The sequence below is a fragment of the Perca fluviatilis genome, chromosome 11 (genome assembly GCF_010015445.1).
Source record: "Perca fluviatilis chromosome 11, GENO_Pfluv_1.0, whole genome shotgun sequence".
NCBI lineage: Eukaryota > Metazoa > Chordata > Actinopteri > Perciformes > Percidae > Perca > Perca fluviatilis.
The window spans coordinates 16,032,335-16,054,097 of record NC_053122.1 but is presented as its reverse complement, the minus strand read 5'-3'; the positions used below and the strand labels follow the sequence as shown (position 1 = coordinate 16,054,097).

General features: G+C 41.5%; 1 protein-coding gene across 2 annotated transcripts; it reads left to right on the top strand.

Moving 5' to 3' along the window:
• Positions 1-29: 29 nt before the first annotated feature.
• Positions 30-20,816, top strand: zzz3 (zinc finger, ZZ-type containing 3). Of its 2 annotated transcripts, none has more exons than XM_039815825.1 (12): positions 30-158; positions 5,992-7,750; positions 10,385-10,523; positions 11,566-11,713; positions 11,812-11,924; positions 12,602-12,673; positions 13,896-13,997; positions 15,019-15,114; positions 15,646-15,795; positions 17,014-17,148; positions 17,734-17,834; positions 19,157-20,816. In XM_039815825.1, exons 2-12 carry the CDS (start codon positions 6,057-6,059, stop codon positions 19,299-19,301), a joined length of 2,895 nt encoding a protein of 964 aa, XP_039671759.1. In that variant the 5' UTR covers positions 30-158; positions 5,992-6,056; the 3' UTR covers positions 19,302-20,816. The 2 variants fall into 2 exon arrangements, with proteins under 2 accessions (XP_039671759.1, XP_039671760.1); XM_039815826.1 differs by lacking the exon at positions 30-158 and adding an exon at positions 398-1,234.
• The last annotated feature ends 947 nt before the right edge of the window (positions 20,817-21,763 follow it).

Genomic DNA, 21,763 nt, shown 5'->3' with positions numbered 1-21,763 from the left:
GTGTGACCGATTGCACTCTTGGCAGGGGCAAAAATGTACAGTATAGTGTTGCATTTTGACGAGCGCGTTTGAGTCGGCTCACACACCCCGGCTAACGCTAGTCGACTGGATTGAAAACATGGCTGCGGCCGAACGTGCAGCAAATTTACGGAAGTGAGGTATGTGTAATTCTTAAGCTACAAACGCTATTTAGAAGTGTGTCTTCAGTGCGTCGTTTGTAGTACAGTAAATGACAAAAACTGAATTTATTAGCCCACCAAAAATGTCTATGAGCGGCACCGTTGGTAATACACAAATACATCGGCAAAGTTATGCTCGGAACAATCAGCTAGCTTGGCTAGCTAATACTAGGATGCAGCGATAGCTGCTAACTGGTTACTGACTGCTGTTATACCGCTTGGTTGCTGACCATGCCGCTTCTATCTATGCGTATCAGTTTAAATGTAGCTAAACATCGGCGAAACGCAATGTTAGTAGCGATTCCCTTAATGTATTATTGGTTTGACTTAGTAACTGTACAGTTGTCTAGCTAGTTTAGCTAGCATGTACCCGATGTTAATAACGCTACTAGAGGCGCCACGATTCTTTTATGCACGATGCAGTTTATAGGGAAAACTAGCGGAGGTAACGTTAGCCAACTTAGCTAGCTAACTAACGTTAGTCGTTCACGAAAAAAAGAGAAATAAAATTGGCTTTTAGATTGGGGCAGTGTACTTGCTCGTTGGGTGTCATAGGAAGCGTGTAAGATAATGTATGAATTTCACGGGCGCAACAGTCTGCAGTTTGGTGTCTTACGTGTTAATGTTTTATATTTAACGTGAGCCCCGAGAGCTAACGGTAACTTAGTTTGCTAAACAGCAAGCTAGGTCAAGTAACGTTCGCTTGGAAGTTGGTCCATGCTAACATGTAGCTTGCTCGCCAGCTTCATGGACCAACTGGTTTGTTGTTTTGTCCTAAACGTGTGGTTGTAGTTTTAATCTTGAACTTTAAAGTCCACCTGCTGCAGACTATTGTTAACTTAACTGGTGGCATGTGCAGCTGAAACGTTGTCTAGTCTCTAACCTTAGTTTAAGTGCATCCAACTTTGTCGCGGCAGCTCATGAGCTGGGATGTTGGGATTTGAGCGATTCTCCCCGGTATGTAGCTATAACAACACCACTTCGTGGATTTTTTGTTGCCAGTAGGCCTTGTGGAAGTGTTGGTCAGCTACAGAGATGAACTGTCCAAATCGACGGTAAAGCAGCACAAAGCTTGTTTGTTTATCATAAAACAAATGTCTCACTCTAAACTCAGGCTTTAGCTATGTTAGCTGGTTTGCCAACAATAGCATTCACATGTAGCTAGCAAGGTGTGTGTTTATGTAGCTATAGCTGGAGTTTACAGCACTCGATGAAACTAATGTTTATGATGTCAAAAGACCCATGTGTAAGTCCTGGTCTGTCATGATAATAGTAATGTAATCAGCACGTGTTAACATAACTTCACAACCAAACACGCGCTTTAGTGAAGAACAGGAAGTGGTTTGATTGAGAATTACAATCAGACGTGTCCTGTTTAAGTAGCTGCACGGACTAATAACATATTCAGGCTTTGGCATGTTCAACATGTATGGTTAAATTGCTGTCTGTGAGCATTAGTTGTTATTTTCCAGCCTTGTCAGGATCAGTGGCTATACATGACAGTATATTGTGTTAAGACTAATTAACTTGCTCAAACCTTTCTACTGCAAAATTATAAATTTATTACCTGTAGGGTTTACTGGGACCTGGTGTGCTGAGATGTTTCTTGGAAAAGCAGGGGTAGTTTTAAGCTTGTTTGTATTTTATTCGAAATAAGTCATCAGTGTTTATATAAGACACCAAATATGACATTTCTCTTTGTATCAGTATCTGTGCACTGTCATATACCCACCAACAGTAGAGAGAGAGAGAGCACAAATCAAATGCTGGTCTGTGGTCGAAGCAGTTCCCAAACTTTAGGGCTTTTGACCCCCATATAACAAAGCAATGTCTACTTGCGACCCCTCATTATACATTATGGCCTTATTGTTGACGTGAGTTATAGATGTTCAAAGAGTGCTTCATCTGTATCAGATTTTTTTCCTCCTTTTTTGAAGCACTTTTTTAGGGTCATCACGAGTTGAAAGTAGAGCTGGACAATATATTGATATTATATCGATATCGTGATATGAGAATAGACATTGTCTTAGATTTTGGATATCGTAATATGGCATAAGTGTTGTCTTTTCCTGGTTTTAAAGGCTGTATTACAGTAAAGTGATGTCATTTTCTGAACTTACTTACTGTTGTAACTGTTCTATTATTTGCCTTTACCCACTTAGTCATTATATCCACATTACTGATAATTATTTATCAAAAATCTCATTGTGTAAATATTTTGTGAAAGCACCAATAGTCAACACTACAATATCGTTGGGGTATCGATATCGAGGTATTTGGTCAAAAATATCGTGATATTTGATTTTCTCCATATCGCCCAGTCCTAGTTGAAAGTATACAATATTTCATGAGTAAAAAAACAAAAACTGAAGATAATCTTGTGAAACAAATTTTTCTTCTTTCCTTTTTAATATGATTTTAACCCCTCAGAATAATCATTCCCAGATTTGGAACACCTGGTCTAAATAATATCTATTTTATTGTTCAGTGTATATACTATGCTGGGAGTTATGGTTTGATGCTTTACTACACACCACAGCCAAGGAGACCCCTGATTTTTAAAGTTTGTTAATGATTGGTTCTCAAAAACAAAATTCTTGTGTTTTTACATGGTAACAGTGAGGACTGGAAAATAAGAGAGCTACCACACTGTCTAACTACTTGTACTCTCTTTATTTTACGACATTCCTGACATTACACCTCTTTTGGATGCGTTTTATATTCATTTAGGCTATGCTTAATAGGATAGTCAGCTTTTCAAAATAATCACAACTTGCTTTATATTCTTTCATTGGCACAAAACTTGGTCTGATATTCCAACAGGCACCTGAAGGCTGCATTAGACATTAATTATTAATTGAGGCTTTGCCAGCTGTGCCAACAATGTGTTAATTATTGGGAAAAGGACGTGTGAGCAAATGTTTCGTAAAGTTATTCATCTAAACTAACCCTAATCATTATGAAGTAGTCATTAGTTTTTTAGAGCAGGTTAGATGAGCAGGCTTAATTAGGTTTGTCGATTTGAGTTGAAGAGTGAGTGCTCAGTCTGAAAAACCTGCTCCCTCTTTCTGTTTTCTTTTTCTCTCACTTATTTTATGCATGGACAAATCACATTAGCTTTCTCAGCTGGAGTCTTTAGTGAAGTGTGAGTAATATGTGCATGTGGTAGTGCTTGTTCCAGGTGACTATTATGTTAGCTCCCTCAAGGAATATTATCAAAATGTATTTTGCAGCCAGGGTAGCCTCTGGCTTTGATGTTGCTGTGCTAGCACAGTGCAGGAAAAAGAAGGAATTGTCCCAGGAAAGGCAACAAGGAGCTCTCAAGTCTCAAGTCTTTTTCAACGAGTCCAAGTCAAGTCTCTGGCCATCTGATCTCTGTCCCTAACACTGTATTGTTAAATCTTATGAATTCAAAGCATGTCCTGTAGCTACCATCCATACAGTACAGATCAAAATCTGTTAATCTGTAGTATAACTTTATGGGGTCTACTTAACACATCCCTCTAGCCCTCGGACCTAGTGAAATATTGACCTTAGTCTGTCACATCATATGGATACAACTATAAAGATACAACACTTTGTGATGGTTAGCTTGTTTCCTGTGACGATACTAAATGTAACGTCTCTTTCACTCAAAAAAATGTCTAATGTCGAAGTGGAAATCAAGAGAATAGTGGCAGGTGTCAGTCCAAATTATGCACAATAAGCAGTTTGAACTCACTGAGTCCAGCGCGAGGGAGAGCCGACTCAGAGGAGGAGAGGATAGTGAGGGCAGCGTCTCTGCGGCAGGTGACAGTGCGCACGGATCCGCTGCACCACGCATGGATGAAATAGTAAATAGGACTACAGTAACAGAAATATGTGCAGAATTAAGAGAGTCAAGACGGCCCAGTGTTTGGTGGATCGGGTACACCTTGTTCACTTAATAGCCTACAAATCATCCATGGGATCAATTACACATCACAAGTTTGCCCCCCCGACACAGCGTTTGTTCCTGGGGAGATGGATCTGTGCGTCCCGCCTCCCGTGCGCCATGGATGTCTTAGCCTCAGCAACTACTAACTATAAAAATACAATTTGCCTGTTCCCAGCATTAGCACAACACTTTGCGATGGTTAGCTTGTTACCTGTGACGATATATGCTAAATTTAACGTCTCTTTCACATTAGCAAGTGACTGACCTATCTGGTTGCATTTTGAGATGTCTGATGAAGTCCGACGTTGTTGACCCGGCATCATTTATCTTGGTGCCACACACCTTGCATGTAGCTGTTAGCTTACTGCCACTGTTTACGAAGTTATTGAAAGCAAAACTAATGACAAAAGGCACAACCCCTGGAGGACTTGGTGTCGCCATCGTCAATGAATTTTTTGATATGTGAGTGCGCGCACATAAGGCATAGTGCATGCGTTATGTTGCACATTATGGCAAAGGGCAGGGGACATGCAACTCGTCATACGTTTCCCCAATGTATATGCGCCAGAATCAAAATACTGAGAGAACCCGGAATAGGCTGTTTACTGTATATGTTGATGACAGCTCTGTTAATCAAGTTATGTTTTCTTCAGTAACAACCTTAATGCGAGTGAGATAAATGTGAGTAAAGTAAACGTGTTTCCATGAGTAAAATTATAGTGATAGTGAACTTATGATGAATTGTCTGACCTAGATTACATTTTAATTGTGATTGCACGAAGGCTATCTGTGAAATTGATTATTTAATATATAATATATCCAAGATTGACTACTTATTAGTGTGTGGTTTTGGCTTGTGTTCATTTTCCATTTCAAACTGTAAGGCAGGATTTTTGTTCAAATGCACAGTCATGTACTTCATCTGCAAGATACCTTAGACACAGAGCGAGTTTGGGAATGCTTTGTTGTGCCTTAATTTGTGTCAGACAGAGGTTTAGGACATGACAATTAACTTCCTATGGTTGTCCACACTCTAAGCCTGTAAGCCTTGTGTAGCATTGTTGTTGTGGGAGCATTTACATTTTTGTACGTTCTGATAAGTTGTGGAAGGATTGCAGCCTGTTGGTCCTCTGGCACACCTGTTATAAAGAGATAAACAGCCTACGGTGTGATGACAAACCTATGTCTGCGGTGTTATCTCTGCTGAATTGGGTGTAAGAATTACAGTGTATCTTCTGTGTCAGAAATCAGTCAACCAGTAAACCCTATGTATTCTTTGTGTGACGGAATAGGCAGTAATCTCTGCAGGGAGGAAATAAATATGCCCTGAATGAAACATACACACACACACACATTTGATTTTTGGTTTTAATGCGAATGCAGTTCACCCATTTCATTTGCTTGGCAGCTTTAGGGGCTTTTCATTACTTAAAATGCTTGCTACGCTGTTGTCACTTTAATCTCTGGAGTTACCAGGCACATACAGATAAGTCTTAAAGCTGTAACATTTGTGAAGTGTTGAAAGAGACTGTGATTGGTCATTTAGGCTAGATTGTTTCCTGTTTTGTCCTCTGCCAGTTTAAGATCTTCAACCTTTTTAATGTATTTCCCTTGTACTGACCGGTGATAAGACATCTAGTTTTGCCTGTGGACAGAAGGTGTTGCTTAGCTACAATGACAGGAGAAATCAATGCCCCTCTGGTGTGAGCTGAGATATGACCAGAGCAGTATTTAACAAAGGCCTTTAGTTTGAAACACCCCCAGGTTACCGTTCATGCATCAAACGTATAGACGTTGCAAAGGTAGTGCTATGATGTAACAATTGAGCTGTAAAGGTTTGCAGTGATTATTTTTGACTTAATGAAGTGCATGTATCTGTCTATGTGTGGTTTGCAGGTGCCCGCATTCTGCTGCAGAAGAGAGCGCACCAGGATGAGGAGACTGTAGGCACCCGCCGTAGTATGGCCGCGTCCCGTTCCTCACGCGTCACAAGGTCGTCAGTGGGGCTCAATGGATTGGATGAGAACTTTTGTGGCCGAACCCTCAGGAACCGCAGCATCGCCCAGCCAGAGGAGAACTCTGTGCCTCCGCTACCAAGGGCCCGCTCGCCCAAGAAGAAGCAGGAGTCGAAACAGGACGCCAAGCAGGAATCTAAGCAAGAGGGCAAGCAGGAGTCGAAGCAGGACGGCAAGGAGTCGAAGCAGGACACCAAACAGGACACAAAGCATGATCCAAAGCAGGACACTCAGCAGGATGGGCAGCAGCAGGCCTTGTTGCAGGGAAAAGTAACTGACTCAAATGCTTCTCCAGCTGAGGCGGAACAATGGACCAGCTCCAGAAAGCGGGGTGTGTCCTGTTTAGAAAAAGACATAAATTCTGAGAAGTCAGAGAACTGTGATAGAGGGAAGGGGACGCGGGATGTCTGTCCTCAAATCAAAAGGGCCAGACGGGGCTCCCGCTCTGGAGAGTCTCAGGGTCACGAGGAGGACCCTGAGCCTCTGAAATCTGAAAGTCTAGTCTCTGTCTCAGAGCCTAGCAAGGACAACAGTTGTGAAGAATTTCCCAGCCAAAACTCTGCTAACACAGCTCCTGCCTCACCTGTACACAGTAAAGAGGAAGGTGAGCTGACAGGGGGGAAGGCAGAGGATAGTCATGCGGAGTGTGACGGGGCGGCTCAGCCCCCGAATGCTCACAAAACCTCTAATGGACTCAGAGACATTAAAGCAGAGGAACCTAGCACGCTCACTGACGAGACTAGTGCAAACCCCACCTCTGCCACCAACTGTCCGACGCTGCTCAACGGTAGTCAGACGGGGGCTCCCTCATCCCCTGACCCCTCTGTGCCTTGTAGAAACTCTGTCCCTGTGCAGATGGAGGTCTCTGGCTCAGGGCAATCGCCAGCCTCATCTGAACCGACATTTGAGGCTGTTCCAGAGGATCCTGTCCCTGAGTTGATAGTGGCCAAGGAGCAGGAGCAGGAGGTGGAGGAGGTGGAGGTGGACGTGGTGGGCGACCCGTTGTGTCTGGCCCACGAGGAGCAGGTGACGGAGATTGAGAACGACACCAATGGCCGGGCGCTGACCCCATTGCATGAAGCTGCTGTCTCCACCTCCTCGACCATCACCAACATGAACAGTAGTCCAATCAACAACAACAACAGCAACTCAGGAGAAACTACACCCCCACTAGCAACAACCCCCTCCCCCACAGAGCTAGGGTGCAACCCCTCAATATCCAGCACGCCTCCCTCTTTCACAGAGCTCTATGAACACAGATACACCCTGCGGACTTCACCCAGGAGGGCTGCCACTGGTGGCAAGGCCCCCTCCTCCAAGCTCAACTCTCCTCCCAGAGACAATGGTCCCTTGAGGGACGAGGGGGAGGTGGTGGTTGGGTTGGAGGAGGACTGCCCTGCGTTGGAGGAACCTGCTCCCTCAGATTGTGTTGGCCCCTCCAGTGAGGAGCCGGTCTCTGTGGATCCTGAAGACAGGGCAGGTGGTGAGGACAGTGTGGCTGTGGAGGCCAAAGAGGCTGAGCGAAGCAAGGAGCTGACACAAAGCCAGGCTGCAGAGGAGGAGGAGGAGGAGGACGAAGAGGAGGAGCCAGACGTGTATTACTTTGAGTCGGACCACCTGGCTCTTAAACACAACAAAGAGTATGTGGGAGCTCCCCTGGGATTTTCCTCATCTTTTGTTGATGTAGCTCTCACACATGTTAATCATTGTATTCTGTGGTCATTGTGTTACTTCTGCTCTTTGGTTTTGAATGAACCAGAAACGCATTTGAGTTTATGAGAATTGTATGTGCTACGAATATTCTGTTTTGAAAGTGCTCAACATATAACCTTGAGGCTTTTTCGGTTTAGTCTTATCTTAAATACCTAGAATAATCTCTTATTGTGTCCAAATCATTATTGACTATGGTTGTGTGTTTATTATTTGCGCTAGATCAGTAGTTGTGTGTTGTGACCCGTCCTCACAGGTTGAATACGTTTATGAACTTTTTTTTTTTTTTCCTCTTTCGTTTAATTTAAATAACTTTTTTAGGCCTTAAGAGGTGAAACTTCCAACGTTCTTATTTTATAAAAAAAAAAAAAAAAAAAAAGGAATCAAAATTTGAGTGGTAGAATATTTTTCTTGCCTTGTTAATTGCCACGCAATGCCTCAGATTTATCATTCATTGATCACTCATTTGGTGACAGCATTTCTGGAAGTAAGGGGTGGTAGTGTCTGCTAAGGGTAGCTGTTTTGGTTAGCAGACACTCCCATCCCTTACTTAAAAAAAATGAAAAAAAAATGAAAGGAAACATCACAAGTGTATCCTGGCTGGAGTCTTTTCTCAGTTATTATGGGAATGTGGGTGAGCAGCATCTAACTATAGCTCCTGTCTTATTGTTCAGTTTTACAAGTTTTAGCATCTAATTTCCACCTTCAATCTGGTGCTGTGATTGTGTGAATTAGCTGCCAATTCTCAGCTTTCTAAAGCCCACTGAGGTTGGATGTTAAAATTACTCTGCTGATTGCCTACATTCTCTTTGTTTCAGTAAGATGAGTTTTTTTTAGAGAAAAAGGACATTTCATCGTTGGGCTTTATTCCTAGTTGTGTTGTCACTTGTCAAACAAGACAGGATGTTTATGTTGGTGGACATGTCCCATGCTACGCTCAGTCAGGCTATGCTAACTGCACCATGGCAGGTCAGCTGATTCATGATGCATCTTCATAGGAGGAGGGGCAGAGGGCTGAAGGGGCTTAGAGACCTCATCGGCTGAGGTCCCTTTGGCTTTGACATCAGTATAGGTGAATATTTCGAGTTCAGGGAATGGCTTTAGAGTTTCACTGCTCTCGTATTGCCAGGTCTTCGATCAAGTTTCTGTTACATGCCAAGTTTTAGGTTGTGCTGAGTAAGGAGTATTTTTGAAGGCTCAGATCAATGGCAGTGAGGAGTCATTTTTAGGGAAGCATGGCTAGGCATTTTACGGTTGGTGAATATGGAGAATTGACACAGGCATGATTGATGTGTATGAAGAACATCTTGGTTTTTGTTTTTTAAAGCTTTGTCTATTTTGACACTGTTGCCTCTACCTTTTTTATCATGTAAATAATTCAAAAAGCAAACTCCAATCCTTGATTATCAGGCATTAACATAGCAACACTATTGTCTTGGTTTGTCAGTGGACCTCAGCCCCAGTAGGTGGCAATGGTACACCATGTTTGTCCCTGGACACCTGGCAGGAGTCCCGAGAGCTGTGAAGCAGAGCCAAGTCCTCCTCATTTCCCTTAAACCGATTAATGCACAGATCATCTGCTCATCTGAGGAAGGCAGCATGCTTGCTGCTTTCTTTTGCAACGCCCCTACATTTCAATCATAATCACAGGAAATGTGCAGTAGTATGTTTTGGTGTCACTGCTGCAGAGACAGATTTACAGTTTGCTTTTTAGCACAGCACTCGCTGGTGCCGTACAAGGTCAACAGAGCTCCACATTGTGTAAAAGCATGGTACGTGTAACTAATGAAGGGATATGAGGTTAAACACACAGTTGACTTCTATGAATGTTTTGCTTGTAGGATTTTCAAACCACCGGCAGCTGATGAATAAATTGTGTCCTCTGCATTGATTTTCATTCTTGTCCTGTAAGGGGAGATTGATACACTCTGCTTCACTGAGCACTTGCATTAGGTTATAGCCACGTAGGATGCTGTCACATTCCTGTCGAGTCCTCCTGCTCTGCTCGCACTGTAGGGCCTCTGAGTCAGTACCACACTTAGTCATTGACAGCTCAGTTTGCAGCTCTTCTGTTGTCCCAGAGGGTGTGAGTGGAAAGGTCAGGCTTGTATAGCGTGGAAGGCTCCTCAAGCACTGCGGAACCCAAGTGTTTGTCATGCAAAGGTTTTGATATTTCTGCAAAATCTGAGTAATGTGCACAGTTGCAAATAAGGAAAGTGGTTTAAGTGCATTTTCTCTTACTGTTTGAACATTTAATTTACCCTCTGCTGTTCTTGATTGACTACACTAGTCAGAAAAGTAACTCTAAAGCTGTTGGTTTTTGGCCAAGCAGCTGGTTTGAGAGGCATAATTTTGAGCAAACCTAATACTCCTAATACTTGTAAATGTGTTATTTGTAAATGAAGTTGAAAGGATTGGAAAATGGTTCATGTCTTCTGCAAGTATTTAAGTTCTCAGCCTAATGGTTGAATTATTTATGGTCTGGGGTCTAAACGTTTGATGCATTGCAAGTGTCAGGTTGTAAGCAGTCCCTCCCTGTCTAACCTCGCTTCCCTCCATGTCAGTTATCAGAGGCTTCTGCAGACCATCGGTGTTCTCGAGGCCCAGCGCACACAGGCCATCCTAGACCTGGAGACGTTGGCGTGTCACCAGAGGGAGGCACTCGGCGATCCCATCAGCTTTGTGGAGCAGCTGCAGAAACGGGTAACAAACATACAAATGTGTGTCCTTGATAAACTTAAAAGCATATACGTATAAAAGCTGTTATTTTGTACTGTGTTTGAACTACACTTAGTGTCCACTTTATTAGGTAAACCTGTACAGTAATTTAATCCAATACAACTGTTCCTACATAAAGTCTACTTTTATGATGCCTCTGTAAAGATAGATTTTATGGCAGGGCTGTTGTATTGGACTGCATTAGATTGTACAGGTGTAAAGGGGCCAGTCAGTGTATTTTTTATGTGTACATCAAACAACGAATGCGCATGAGTTGTACAAAATTTTCTAAATGGATATGTAGTCATTCACTGTGCATCAACTCCTCTCTGAGACATGGCACGCAAGATCTTGTTTCTTGGGTTTTTGCCTGAGGGGTACCTTGCTGGTTGAAACGTTGCTTGAATAAATATTTGGGAGCTTGTAAAATTCTGTGTTCAGACTACTTCTCCTTGTCCACTGTATGACTCCGATCTGGGTATGCACCTGTTCACAACTGGGCCAGAATGTGCACACTCCCCACCTTTTTTCTACTTATGATCATTTTGACTGCCTACTCAATAAAATATCAAGGTTAATTAATTAATACGTTTGTGCAGTCAGGTACATGTAAATACTAAATACAATCAGAGCACCTGCTGCAGGTATTAAAGCTTAAAAATGTCACGGTGAACATATGTTAATATTTGTGCAGAGAATACTATTTTGTTGTTATTATCTTTTAAGAAATTAAGGATGTGAAATCATGTGGTGATTAGTAAAGCTCAGTATGAAGATGGAGTCCCTCCACAGCCATCCTGTCTCTTGAATGTAGACATAGGAATAACTAGAAATCCCCTGCTGAAGGAGCGGTTTGTAAAATTCTTGAAAAATGGCAGTAATATGCGATAAATTGAATTACGTAAGGCAATTTTGTTTTATAATATGTTTCTCATATGTTATCTATCACATATCTACTTTTGTTGCAGTATGTTTTATAGAAGCTATGAGTTAATGTGTTGTAACCCCTGATTTTTGTGACCCTCAGGTTAATTTGGGCTTGCCATGTCCTCAGCGAGTGGTCCAGCTCCCTGACGTTGGATGGGAGCAGTACACCTCAGGCCTCGGTGACTTTGAGAGAGAGTTCTGTGACAAGAAACGCAAAACCAGGCAGCTAAAGCTGATCTTCGACCAAGGCACATACACATTTTCTTTATTTTTTTTTTTTAAGCCAAATAAACACATGGAGATTCTTCTGCCATTAAAATTGACTAATTCTCATTCCTTCCTTCAGGTTTGCCTGCTCGACCAAAAAGTCCCGTGGAGCCCAAGAAGGAAGGTGAATCCTCCACCATGTACTCCTCTCTGCCCACTAGTGACGCTCCAGAGAATGGCAGCCAAACACAGGTATGGCTCTCACCAAAATAAAGACACACACACACACACACACACACACACACACACACACACACACACACACACACACACACACTGCTACTATGATTGTCTCTCAAAATATTATTAGTGCAGATACAGCTATCCGTTCCTAATGAATCATCAGGTTATTGCCAATTTACGTGCATAGGCCTCCTCCGACCTCATCTACCCCATCCTTACTCCTCGGCAGAGTTTAGCATGCAGCGCAAGTGCGCACAATAGATGGTATCTATGGAAAGCCCGTCTCTCCCACACCTCTGATTACATCTTATCTTGACCCCTTATGTGCGTGTCTTTTCCCACATTGTATGGGCACTAAGGTTTCACCTTGGATTGATTGTTGGGATTAGATGGTGCCAAGTGTTTAGCACTGATTATTTCTGTTGCTCTCCCTGTTTATATTGTGCAGAGACATTTGCATTCTCCTGGGTTACACTCAAACAGGATTTTGTTTGTCACTCAAAAGTGTTGCTGTTTTTCTGTGTCTTCCCAATGACATCTCGAGTCTCATCTGACAGCCGGGCTTTGTTTGTCAAACTGGGGGATTCGGTGTACTAGGCAGTTCATATGCACAGAGCTCTTTAAATGGTGGAGTGCTATTATTTTTGTATATTTTAACATGACTGTTACTTGTGTTTTCCTGACAGATGATCAGGGGGAGGATTTGTCACCCAAACAAGTCTGACACATTTAACCAGCTGTGGACTGTGGAGGAACAGGTAGGTAGCAAGTGTGTAAGATGTTGCACTACATTTTAGTGTGTGCAGGAACGTTTGATTACACCAGTATAGAAACATTTTTCAGATCTAATTTTATTTACACAACACCATTTCACTTTGAATTTAAAAAAAGGAATCTTAACCCTTAGAGAACAGACCTCCTGACGGCGGCCGTCGTTAATAATATGATCCTGTATAAAACACTGTAAATGAAAAACCACAACAACTAGAGCATTCCGTTTTTGCAGCAGCAGAAAGCTAAGGCTTCTGTCTTTTGCACCATTACGTTGCACGCTCGCGATGACGTCATCCCGTTATGTGACGTCTGGTCCAAAGCAGGCTGATAATAACTAGTGGTGGCGACAGAGTATTTCCCCGTAAGATCGTTGTTAACATGATCGTGTATAAAACAATGTAAAATAAAAAACCATTACAGCTAGAGCATTTATTCTTTTTCCAGCAGAAACCTAAGGCTTCAGTCTTTCCCGTCATGACGCTGTGCGCTCGTGATGACGTCATCATGTTATGTGACGTCCGGTGCAAAACTGCAGGCGGACCATCTCTATTGTAGATGAAGCTATCAAAACCCCTTTACATTATGCTCTTAAAAACGAGTATATCTCAAAAACTAAAACGTATGGAGTGTTAAGAAATATTTTGTGCATGTTTCTCCATTTAGAAATCTTATGGATCAATACGTTTTGTTTATTTAGTCAAATTTGATGAAAACACGTCTGCCTGCAGCAGCAGGATGTTACGAGTAAGTATGGCAAAGTGCGGCAAAGGGTCAAAATAGTAGCCTGTTAGGCACGACGCGAAGCCCAGTGAAGTGAAAATAAATTAATAAATGGCGGCATACGATTAAAAAAACAAACAAAAAAAATGTACGCGTTATGCTTGGCCCTTAATCGCATCGCGATTAACGCGTTAATGCTGACAGCCCTAGTTAATTTATTATTAAATATCTGAAATACAAAGGGTTCTAGTCTGGAAAACAATTATCAATTTGTGACATTTTTTAGAAGCTACCCAAATGTGTAATAATTTAAGCTACCCAACTATTTCATAAGTAGTTTTTGAATGGTGTATATCTGGTTTCTGATAAAATCATATTGGATACATTAAACAGCAATGTACTGATGCTGCGTATCATCATATATGCAGTAAAGTAATTTGTAATCCTTACATGTTTTTCACCTGTTGTTTTGTCTCTTTTTAATAGAAAAAACTGGAGCAGCTTCTTGTTAAGTTCCCTCCGGAGGAAGTCGAGTCCAGAAGATGGCAGAAGATTGCTGATGAACTCGGCAATCGAACAGCGAAACAGGTGACAAAGAGAGCTTGGATTAACTGAAAAAATACATGCCTTTTTTTTTTAGAGCTGGATCCGAATATTTGTTCAGTGGATAGGTATTCGATTCAAAATTTTGGGATTCGAATAAACGTTGGTTTTTTTTTGTTTTTTTTAAGTGCATGCAGGCTGAAATTCACATTGGTGTTTTTTGTAGGGATTAAACTGCTAGCTAAATGCCCGCTACAAGCAAGCAGTCTGTTTGTAGAGTACTGTGTGGTTAAACTGTAGCAGCCTGGTGTCGTCAGGCTACTTGATAAAGGTAGAGATAGTAACGTTACGGCTTGCATAATGACAATACGGTGAGGCGCTGGCTGAGCATTCATTAACACACTGCGTCGTTCATCAGTCGTCAGACAGTCTGGCAAAAACACAGGTCATCGACAGCAACCTGTGGTGGACAATTGCGTAACCGGAGATCAGACTCGTCAGTCCGTATCACGGACTGCCTTCAGGTGCGGTCGGAAATGTTGGTTTCATCCGCTGCTGCCGTCGCCACCGAAGCTTTGAATATTCGCTGTTGAAAAGCCTCGAAGCTCAAAAAACGCTATTTGGTACAGCCCTAGCTTGTTTGAGCAACACTTATTACCTGTTTAGTTCAGAATATTTGTCTCATTTGCGCTTGTGAAAGTGATACTAAAATCAGAGTTTGCTGGTAAAACTTGCAGAAAGAGTTCACCTCAAAAAAGCAACAGACTTCAAGATGACCTACATCTGACTAACCCTGACTTAGCTAAAACTGTATGTTGCCAGCTAAACAACATATTTTCAGAAGTCTTTGAACCAGTGGTACTGATGTCTACTTGTGTTTTATTACTGTAGTATGTCCTGATATTGATAAATCGGTGTGCCTTTACTATGGAAACAGACTGTTTGTAGTACTAAAAGGCCCCCACAAGTACCTGGATTATATATTTGCATGACCTCAATTACTTCAAGCAGCTGTTCCTCAGTTGGAAATCATTAACACAGCCATTTTCCTGTTAAAACATTCCAGGTTGCCAGTAGGGTTCAGAAGTACTTCATCAAACTGACAAAAGCTGGTATCCCTGTGCCTGGAAGAACACCCAACCTGTGCATGTACAATAAAAAGGTAACTCTTTACCAAACCCCTTAACCTTAATGCGTTACTAATGTCATTTAAACAAATGTTTTTCTTCATTAATGTTAAGAGTCCTTAAGCAAGGGCTGAGCAATTAAGTCAATATTGTTGTATTTTGACTTTAAAAGGAATGAAACCATGATGATATTGTGTAGAGCTCGATCATTACTGGATATAAATTGTGACCAAGATATGTACCTAGAAAATTAAAGTTGTCTTTACTCCAATGTCTAGTCACCTATCAGTTAGCATATGCTGATAACCAATAAAGCCATTATGCGGTAAAAACAGCTGATGATATCGGCTAAGCCAATATATTTGTTGGGCTTAAAATATTCTGTATTGAAAAGTATACTTTTTCATATATTGATTTTTATTACCCAGCCCTATTTTTAACTTCTGCAAAAATGTTATCATTTTTAACTATTTGTTATTGCTATTGTATTGACTTCTAAGAAATTACATGCTGTAATTGTACATGTTGAAGGGGGACCTGTTGTAACTGTACCCGTTGTTCCCCAGGCAACCAGTAAGAGGCAGCACCACCTCAACAAGCACCTGTACCGGCCGTCTACTTTCCTGACCTCCTATGAGCCTCCGGTCTACATGGATGAAGATGATGAGCGCTCGGCATATTACAGCAGCGTGCAAGACCCCTCTGCTGATGACTCGGTCAGTCCTCTGTCACATCACAGAACACTAACAACTGGGAGCCACAATGCTTTTTCTTTATTTCTTTGTATATTTCTTTTTTTCCACACATACAACTCCCATTTATTTGTCCTGGGAGATTTTCTAATAAGTGATACTATTCCACGGACTTTTTTGTGTCACAGAGCAGACTGCTGCTTAATTAAGCCTATCACTAGCTGGCATTCCCTTTTCTGTCTCAACTTTCAGTCTTACCCTCTCCTCCACATGTAGGCAGTGAGATAAAGACAGTTAAAAGCTGCATGTTATGAGCTTGTTTTATATCTGATTAGTCTATTTAAATCAATTTGAGACGAGGCAAAGTAAGCATCTGCTCCCTACCTGTCACTTGCATCTGCTTTCATATGACAGACTGTCCCTCTTTGGCATTTGGCCCTTGATCTATACCTTTTTATTTTATTTATTTTTTTCCACTACAGTCAGGGCAGCAAGTACTGTTGAAAACGGGTAAATCAGAGCAGGTCCCCGCCCAGCCTCACCTCTCTTTCCATTTGATTTGCATGACTCCTGGCGCTCGTCGTTACCCAAGCGCTGACATTTTCTTCCTCTCTCTTTGATGGCAGTAACCTTTAAGTAAAACCGGGTTGCTGCGTCCTACTGAGAACACAGGCTGCCGGCTCCACCAGCGCATTAACAAAACCTCTGACACCACTGGTATAAAGTAAAGTCACAAAGGTGCTGCCAGCATGGGCCAAAATAATGTCCTACTTCATCAGGTTGTCCTTTACTGCAAAGTTTGCAGCAAGGAAAGTCTGCTGAGAGCGAATGGATCAGCAGCTTGGCAGGATTCTCATAAAGTGATTTCCTGTTAAGACCTGGAAGTGCAAAAATAAAATGTTGCAATTTACCACTTTTTTCATTTCTGAATTATTATTTTTTTTCCTAAGAAGGGGAGGCTAGCAGATGTGTCTTTGTGAACGAGACAGCAGTTTGCACTTAGGTATTTTCAGCCATAGGACAGTCTTTGCTTACTACAACATTACCGTTTAAAAAAACTAGACTGGTGTTTTATGGATACGTTGTTCTCTTTCAGCTAACATTAGATTGATCAATAGTGGCAGCATTTGATCCCTGGTGTCATGTAGAGGTGTTTTGTCCTGATGCCTATCAGTCATCATCTCTCTCTCTTTCTTTCTTTGTGCACGTTTGCGTATGTTTGTTTCCTGCCCTCGCACTCAGGATGAGGAGGCTATACCTGTGGAGTTGAGAAATTTGCCAGAGTACAAAGAGCTCTTAGAGCTGAAGCGACTGAAAAAACAGACGCTCCAGGAGATCCAGGAGGACCGGGCCGGGATGCGGCACGTAGGCTACAAGGTGAAGTCTTTGCACACTGTACAACACACTACATTACATTATACGTACAACAAACTTCACGCAGATAACTACATATAACTGTGCCCTCACTGTATGATGGTTAATTAAATTGCATCCTTAGTCAGAGGGACTGTACTGTAATTCAGCAGGGACAAAGTTTGTGTCCCAGTTGCAAACTATACACCAATTCTAACAGTGTTTTTGAGTATGTAGCATGTTTGCACTGTACAAAAACCTGTACTAAGTGACAACCTGTACAGCATGAAAATAAAACAATATATTGTTGTTGTTTTTTATATTTGTGACATCTTCAAGCTTGAAAATGGCAACAGAGTACAGCAGTTGCATCTTGATTGACATTTTACATTATTGGTACGATTCTTTATAGTGTTACTGAAGTATTTCCTTATCCGAAATACTACCTCATTTGTGATGTGTTGTGAGAAAACACAACTTTACATTCAAGACATTAAATTGCTATTGCCTAAAGAAATCTGTTTGCTGGCCATTATTAATCATTTCCCCCCAGCATTTAATGGTTTTATCCAGTTCTGAAGATGTTGGATGTGTGTTTGTTTTGTGCAGTGTGACGTCTGCGGCATGGAGCCCATCCAGGGAGTGCGGTGGCACTGTCAGGACTGTCCGCAGGACAACTCGGTAGATTTCTGCTCCAACTGCTCCGACTGGTGAGATCCTCCACCTCCTGTCATGAGAGTGAAATTACCACATGCAGACCTGGTAGTGGGGTCAGATAAAGTGACGGAATATACCTTAAAACAATGTTAATTTGTCTACCATAACCTATTATTATTATTATTATTATTATTTATTTTTCTTCATAGTTTTAGACTGTGGTAATTATCCCTTTTAATATACGTATATGGGCAATGTTGTAAATTTAAAGGGGATGACTGCTTTTTGGCAGTACGGGATTTTTATGTGATGATTGATGTGTCTTCTTCAGGTTTTGACTGGACTATTACCTGACTAGACAAAAACAGTCATTCCTGTCTTATTTGATCCATAATTAAAAAATGTAATAGATTTTCCAGAAATGTAAATATCACCAGGGATGTCCCGATCAAGTTTTTGGGCCCAGATCCTGATCAGAGTCCTGACAAATTGGATATCTACCAATACAGATTCCCATGTGATACTTATATTTTCCTAAATGTTGATTAAATATGTATCTGGCAGACTAGCAGATTTGGCACACTTAATACTGAAGGTCCTGGAAGATGTGTCCCTCTGTTGGAGTTGTTGGAACAACAAAAGCTCAGTCCACTCTTGATTGTACAGCAGAGGTACAAAGTACAGATTATTTACCACAAACTTTGACAAGCACAGAAACAGGTTCGCACTTGAACAAACAAATTTAATTTAAGCCTGTTATCAAGTTACTCATAGAGTTCATTAACAATACAAACAATAATACACTTAGAAGCTGCTACCTGAGTGTTTTGTACACTGCCGTTTTGCTAATCAGAAAGAGAGGAGCTTTAACGTTTTTAGAGTTGGAGTTTAGTGAATATTTGTCTGCCTCAGCGTCTAAACTCGTGTCACAAATAATTCTGTGCAGCCAAATAATTTCTCCCATTCACACATGCTAATTTTCACTCGTATATATGCAGCTTGCACTGTAGAGTCAGACTGTTGTGAAGGGGAGCAGCGCTGCAACACTAGCAGGCTGAGGTGGACGAAACGGTAAAGAGAGGATCGGCAGATAGGGATCCAGTAAGATATGTCCGCATCAAGCACTGAGCATCGGCTCTGGACATCCCTAATGATTACAATATTGATATTGCTATAAAGTCTTGTTTGTTGTTAACTTATTTGAATTGAATTATTTTGAGTTGTTGTAATAATTCAACATGTTTTCTGTGATATCTTTTAAAAGGGGTATAGAAAGAAAAACATGGTCTGATTTTCAATACGCTGCCCAGTTGAAGTCAAATTGTTTTTTCTTTCACTGACAACATTTTCCCTATTTTTCTTGCTCGTCTTCTAGCTTGTTCAAGACAGAGACCCACAAGCCTAACCACCACTTGGAACCGGTACACCAGCCAGACACCTTTCTGGACAGGGACTACTGCCTGCCGCAGAGCACAGGCTACAACTATCTGGACCCTAACTACTTTCCAGCCAACAGATGACAGGGTCCCAGGTGCCTCTAGCTCCAGGCTCTCTCCACATATCCCACAGGCCACTCTGTGCATGGCTCCATCCTCCAAGTCCAAGATAACCGCTTAGCCCGCCGCCTGGCAGGAAGGCCAGCAGGCAGGAAAACCGCCAAGGGCCTCAAAGCAGACCACAGTGCTGCTGGTGGGGAGGGGGGCTGTTGGTAAACTGGCCTCCCTGATTCAAGTAAAGGGCCATGTTGGTTCCTCAGTACAAGGGGGCCCTGCTCCACCTCAGCCAGGTTAATCAATGGATCTGTGATTTGAAACGATACACTATTTTTTAAAAACAAACAAACAAAAAAAACAACAGAAGGCACACCGACATTCCCGAGCTCTGTGACTCCAGGAGGGCTGTCCCTTTTCCCCTCTTCCCCACATCGCCCTCCAGTTTACCTCCCTGTGCTGCTTCGAAACTGGAGAATTCTGGAAGTCTGGTGAAGCGCCACCTAAGGGAGAAGTGTGGTCATAGTGGACTGTGAAGTCATCAACTGAGATGCACATAGGTGGTTTGTATGTGTGTATGTGGTCTCTGTGTTATGCAAGAGTGAAACATGTTCTAGCTAGGTATTCGTAGATTGAGTATTTATGAGTCACAGCTTCCTAAACGGGAGTTGCTCCGAGACGAGTAAGGCGGTGTGGAGCGGGACGCCGAGGTCGGTGTGTTTTTGGCTGCAGACTGTAGGAAGTTCTGCTGTTCCACATGACGTTCTGCAGACAGACCTAGACCTGTAGGTGTAAAACAGACCGTGTGCCATGTTTCAGCATGGAGCCATCCCTACCACTGTCACACAACGCTGCTCTCACCTTTCAAACACACACACACACACACACTGATACACACTTTCATCTCTATTTACTTTCCCTTTGCTCTCTCTCCACTAAAACATGTCTAACAAGGAAGCACTACAGCACGGAGAGCAATTTTTTTTTGAAGGCAGGCGAATGGGAAGGTATGGAAGACTTTTTGTTTTTTCATATATTTTTTTTCTCCTCCCCCAATGTGTGCCGTTGTTGATCATGTTGAGTGTACAAGTATATGGTGAAAAGTAGCCAGCACTCGTTGCTGTGTGCCATTTTTAAAAGAGACATTAGTTTTTTTTTTTTTTTTGGGAGGGAATTTCACCTCTGAACCTGGCCACTTCTCCCTTCCTGCGTGGCACCATCGATCCACATTGTCCTACATTATTGATCCAGTCATCATGCCTCTAGATCTTCTTTAATTTTGCAGTCCACTTTAAAAGGTCCATTTAAAAGATTGTATTTTTATTAATCTATTTAAAAAAAGAATTGAGGTAGTGGTTGGTGCCTCCACAGTGGAACAACCCACGCAATTTTATACACATAGATTTTGTTGTGCTTGAGTAGACACCATTTTGTATGGTTTTCGTCTCTTTCCCTCACCCCCTTTGCCCTGCTTCAATATCTGTGCATAACAGTCTGTTCTTATGTAAAAAAACAAAACAATAATAATGTAAAAAAAAAAAAAATGCTAGAGGAGAACTGTGGAAATAAAAGTATGTGAAAATAGTGTTTCTACACCTGTTGTTCCTGTATTATTCTTGAAGGTCACTTTAAGCTCAATATAATACATGGTTCTGCAATTTGCAGCTGCAACAGTTACTCAAGTAGTCTACTAGTGGTGAAGCAAAAGTAGAACATCTCTAGTTCCACCCTCTCTGAGGATTTGCTGCTGTTTTATATAATCTAAATATCTTTGGGTTTTTGGGTTGGAAATATGATCAGATTTAACCATTTGCTGGCATTTTATAGGCAAAATTATTAATCGATTTAGTTGAGAAAATGGCTTTTTTTTTTTACATTTTTGTAAATGTTTAAAAGTAGGGCTGGACAATATAAATGATCAATAATTAATAGTTAGTTGCAGCCCTAGTGCAGTGACTAATCAAGTAATTGAAAGATCTTTCAATATTGAAAATTTTTATCTAGAAAATCATAATACACTTGAGCTGCAACTAATTATTTCATTTTCAATTTATCATCAACTATTAAATGTCAGCTAAACTGAAAATGCAGTCTTGAGAATCCAATGTCTTACTTAGCTTGTTTTGTCCAACAAACCGTCCAAAATCCAAAGATAGTCTATTAACAATGATCTAAAAGAAAAGCAGGTCCTCATGTTTGAGAAGCTGGAATTGACAAATATTTGTCTCTCTAAGTTTAGACAACTGAAAATCAAAATGTAAGCACTGTAATGTATTCTGGACAGTTATAATTAAGATTGATACTATGATCACTTAGTGACAGGGCAGCTCAATGAATCAATACTAAATAAGTTAAGTCTTTCAGTAAAATAAAAAGTCAGACCGGTTACCTTTCACCAGCTTATAAGCACCACGAACAACCGCTAATTCGTCACCTTTTCTATCTACTAAAAAGAATAAAATGCTGTTTGGTTTTTGTGCTTCTGTGGTTGC

Excerpts from the sequence above, each read along its gene's own strand:
- zzz3 (XM_039815825.1), top strand. The coding sequence starts at position 6,057 with ATGGCCGCGTCCCGTTCCTCACGCGTCACAAGGTCGTCAGTGGGGCTC. Across the intron at positions 10,524-11,565 it reads TGGAGCAGCTGCAGAAACGG|GTTAATTTGGGCTTGCCATG; the intron begins GTAACAAACATA and ends TGTGACCCTCAG. Across the intron at positions 17,835-19,156 it reads TGCTCCAACTGCTCCGACTG|CTTGTTCAAGACAGAGACCC; the intron begins GTGAGATCCTCC and ends CTCGTCTTCTAG.